This window comes from Sinocyclocheilus anshuiensis, unplaced genomic scaffold, assembly GCF_001515605.1.
Source record: "Sinocyclocheilus anshuiensis isolate Anshui unplaced genomic scaffold, SAMN03320099.WGS_v1.1 scaffold2749, whole genome shotgun sequence".
Lineage (NCBI taxonomy): Eukaryota > Metazoa > Chordata > Actinopteri > Cypriniformes > Cyprinidae > Sinocyclocheilus > Sinocyclocheilus anshuiensis.
This window is the reverse complement of record NW_015554047.1, coordinates 297437-302064: the sequence shown is the minus strand read 5'-3', so window position 1 is coordinate 302064 and position 4628 is coordinate 297437. Positions and strand designations below refer to the sequence as shown.

General features: G+C 38.7%; 1 protein-coding gene across 1 annotated transcript in view; it reads left to right on the top strand.

Moving 5' to 3' along the window:
* The window catches only part of sap30l (sap30-like), a 3958-nt gene extending 322 nt beyond the window's left edge, over positions 1-3636 (top strand). The window contains exons 2-4 of the mRNA XM_016460305.1: positions 228-350; positions 1132-1230; positions 2760-3636. Of these exons, the coding sequence (XP_016315791.1) occupies positions 228-350; positions 1132-1230; positions 2760-2888 (351 nt within the window). The 3' untranslated portion in view covers positions 2889-3636. The remainder of the gene's footprint in view (positions 1-227; positions 351-1131; positions 1231-2759) is intronic.
* The last annotated feature ends 992 nt before the right edge of the window (positions 3637-4628 follow it).

The window sequence follows — 4628 nt, the reverse complement described above, 5'->3', positions numbered from 1 at the left end:
ACACACAGTCACTCTCTCTCTCACACACACACACACACACACACACACTAGTATACGCTTCACTGCTGCATTGGCCAGAATGTGCTTGCCTTTAGTTTGCTAAATGTCATTTTATGGCATATAAATCGCACTGAAGACATCAGATAGTGTTTTCTTGATATAGTTATCAGTTCTACGTTCTGTAATCTAGAATTCAGTTTTCTAACACGCACCATTTTTCCCTGTAGGTTCGGCATTTGTACATCTGTGATTTCCACAAGAACTTCATCCAGAGCGTTCGCAACAAGCGCAAGAGGAAGACCAGCGACGACGGAGGAGAATCACCCGATCACGATGCTGAAGTGCCAGAGGTAAACCAGGATTCATCTGTATGTTCATGCTCTTTGTCCTTTTATATTTGTCCTGGTGCTGCTGTGACTGGGTTTGCTCCAGCTGCTTACTACGGTAAAGACTGAGCCAGACATAGCAGGTTTATGGTGTTGTGTTCCACATGCATGCGTGCAGATCTGTGAGAAGATGTGTGATCGTGATGAGACACAGAAGTGATGTTCCAGCAGGTGTTTAGTGTAATATAATTACAGCACAGCTCAGATCGCCTTTATATCCGCATAAGAACAGCGGCAAGAAACGGCATGAACTTGTAAACTTTTTCCACACAGTGTTTCAGACTTTGTCTTCACAGAAAAGTTCGGAGCCGTTCCTCTGTGGTTTTGATCACAGGTTTCGTGTAGGAATGTGTGACACTAGTTAAGACTGGACATACTAGTCAGTTCATATACCTAAAACCGGCTAGAGAAATCTCTGCTGCAGAATGCCGAGGCATCGGACTTGATTTAGGTTAAACTGAGCTGTGTGTGTCCAGGCGGTGAATGTTGCTCCACACCTGGAGCTGGAGTCACCGAAAACCTTCTTAAAGGGACGGTTCCTCTAAAAACCTTCTTAAAGGGACGGTTCCTCTAAAAATTTCTTAAAGGGACGGTTCCTCCAAAAATGAAAACTGTCATTTACTCACCCACATGTTGTTCCAATCATCTATGAGTTTCTTTAGTCTGTTGGACACAGAATGTGGGAAACCAAACACTTGCTGGGGACCAGAATCTGAGCGGGATCTGTGTGTTTGTCCTGCTTTAGGTGGATCTGTTCCAGCTTCAGGTCAACACACTGAGACGGTACAAGAGGCACTACAAGATCCAGACCAGACCGGGCCTCAACAAAGCCCAGCTCGCAGAGGTAGCACTGAGAAACCCTCGCCACCGCTCGCTAATCTCATCACCTTCCTTTAAACATGGTTTTACATTAATACGACACTTACTCATTACTATATTTTATTATAGATTTTTATATTGCTATCAAAGCCTGTTCTCACGAGTCTCTCTGAAGAGCTTGATCTTACATACAACGCAAAAATGTAAATTTTGTTACATAATTCGAATATTCGTGGAATTTAATATAAAAATCCACATTCGAATGCAAAAACGTTGAATTTGAATTTTAGGTGTGTGTCAGGCAGCTTTATCAGTGGCGCACGAGATGCGATGACGATGTAGGTATCATTGCATTTTAATGCTTTTTTTTAGCCTATCCAGCTGAACCCACTAGATGCAGCGCTGCTACGCTGTTCATTCAAAATATTGCGGAAAAAGAGAGCATCAATGTGGAGAAGATGTTTACATCAAGATGGAAACCAAGCAGTTTATTTATTTATTTATCGCATTTTCTAGAGGGACATCTAACACCGTTGCACTCGCGTCTCGCACAAGAGAGCTGCATGTTTAGAAAGCCATGGAAAATTAAGTTCAACTTTTAAAAAAGCTATCTTGAGACTTTGAAAAAAGTACTCTTTGTGATTGGTTTTCAGTCCTTTGTATTAAACTGTACATGCATGCATGATGCTGTTTTGTTTCTAATTGTTTAAGCAACTTAATTAATGATATACGTTAGGGATGCACCGAATGAGAGAAAGAGCGAATAAATTGTACCGAACAATGACGTGACGGGATTAAATAGAGACACGCACTAATGCAGCAAACATGTCGGCAGTATGAAAGTATTTAAAACTGTCGGAGAAAGACGCAAAAATCATTACAAGCACCGACAGGCAGAGACCGTTCAGCACTGCATCTTCTGTCAACTAAAAGAAGCACTGAGGTCTTCCTGGAGGTTTCCGCCAAAATAAAAGCTCCATCAACATTCATAAATTTTAGGATTGTAATTTTACGGTTGTTCTGTAAAATAAAATAAAGTAAGACAATAATAATGATGATTATTAACTACAGCAGCTATATTAATACTTTTATTATAACATTCACACATAGTGTTCAAATCTGTAATAGATTTGTATCTGTGGGATCTGAAATATATTCTAAAGTTGTAAAATAATTATCTTCTGCTCAACAAGGCTGCATTTATTTGTACAGTAAAAAATACACGCCTGATTCAAGAAGGGGCTCGCAAAAATGATTATTTTGATTATTTAAAGCCAAAAGCTCCCCCCCCAGCTGAAATCATGTCTTTTAAATTCAAATATAATTTGAATATTGATAATATTGAAGTACAAAATCCAAATGTAGTTTTTCAGCCATTTGGACAGCCCTAGTTGATATTGACGACAAACGTTGGGTCCGTCTGCTCCGAGAATGAGCTTCTCTACACACTAATGCTTATTTCTGAAGATTCTCGTGATGTCTGTCAGCCAATCAGAACACAGCATTGAGCTGTTTTCTAATGAGTTCGGTGTCTGTCTCTTTCTTCTTCTGCAGACCGTGAGCCGTCACTTCCGCAATATTCCAGTCAATGAGAAGGAGACGCTCACGTACTTTATTTATATGGTGAAGAGCAGTAAAAGCCGGCTGGACCAGAAGTCAGACGGGATCAAACCAGTGGAATGAAGTTCCCTCGGATCTGTTAGCTGGCTTCACAATTCCTCTCTGAATACTTGCTGTGTTTGTGTCCATACGGCAGTCTCTTCAGTCGTGTGCTTGTGTAGTGATGATGATGATGATGATGATGATGACCCACAGTAACATCAATATCCCGCCGGCGTCTCTGATGCTCAGATCTCACCATTTATCCAGCGAGGACCTGATTGAAAGCATGACAGAGACTGGATGACTGCAGATTTTCTCCTCCCAGAAGAGCCGGAGGTTTCCGTTTTTCGTTTCTTTTGTGTTCGTCTGATCTGTGACACAAACATGCCTCTGCGTTTATACGACCGCTGCATATCTATATAGCTTTTTTTGTAGATTGTAATGTTAGTTTCCTTCCTTCCTTTGTTTGGAATAACTCTTCTAAATACAGTTCTTGTGGCACTACTCATATTAGGACTGATTGTGTGTAAATGTGTCACGCTCCAGCTGTAAAATCAGCTTATATTTCAGGATAACAGGACATCAGAAGAACGAATATGAATAATATCGCTCAGATATAGTCTGCTGAGACGCGCGAGCCTCGTCCAAACACAAATATGTGTCTCTAGAATGTGTTGTTATGGTGGAAACTTGTATTTTTTAGTATAAACTTAAGCAGTTTACCTACGATTTTATATATAAGTAGAACCGAAGCATGACATCAGAGCAAATACACGATTGTTACTGTGATTTTATGTTTTAATTAAACGATTAGATTACTATTTGACACTAGTGATCTAGAACAGACAGAACTAAAGAAGCAATGCTGAAGTAATGGATGAATGGTGAAAGACGTTTAGGGTCATTTCTGTTATGCAGTAAGGCTGTATTTTCTCTTATTTGGCTTGGTACATACTGGAGAGGATATTAAATTCAAAACAAAAACATTTTTTAAAAGTCATTAATATAAGACCATTTATGGTGAGAAAGAAGCAGCACAAACATTAGTATAACAATGCATGTGATGAATGTACAGAAACTGGTATTAGAGCTAAATCGCTTAAGAACTCATTCATTCCCGTTGAATAGAATTTCTCTGTATATTTGTACTTCCAAAGTAAACATGTTTTAGGGTGTTTATATGTGTTTACTGGAAACAGAATAGTATTCCTCACTATTAAAACTCAAGTTTTAGTATTACTTAATTTTAACCAAACTGTTGAGTTTATTGTAAATTTTAAACTCTTGCTGAAATATTACAACATAATTCCCATAACTAACGTATTTTTAGTAAAATGACTAAATGTTGCAGATGCGTTTCTCTTGGACTGAGGATTCAACAGAGGCCATCTGCTTCAGTAGAATTAAGGTAGACACGTTTAATTTAAGTCTAATTTTCCTCCTTTTTTTAAATTACACGCCTTCAAATGTATTAAAATAACATGACCGAACAAAAAAAAATCTACCCAAATTTTGTCGACAGCCCGATCAAAAGAAGCTCAACTGGTTCAGCTTTTTTAACGAATCGGTTGGTTAAATGATTCAGTGATTCACTCATTAACGCAGTCAAATGCTGTGTTTGAATGAATCGGTTGGTTAAATGATTCAGTGATTCACTCAACGCAGTCAAATACTGTGTTTGAATGAATCGGTTGAATCTCAATGACTCACTGAGTAACAGTCACTTGCTGTCACCTACTGGCGGTTTTAATTTCACATTTCGACTATTCTTTTCATGTTTTAAATTATTTCAAATATCAGTATTCGACGTTTTGTGTTCAA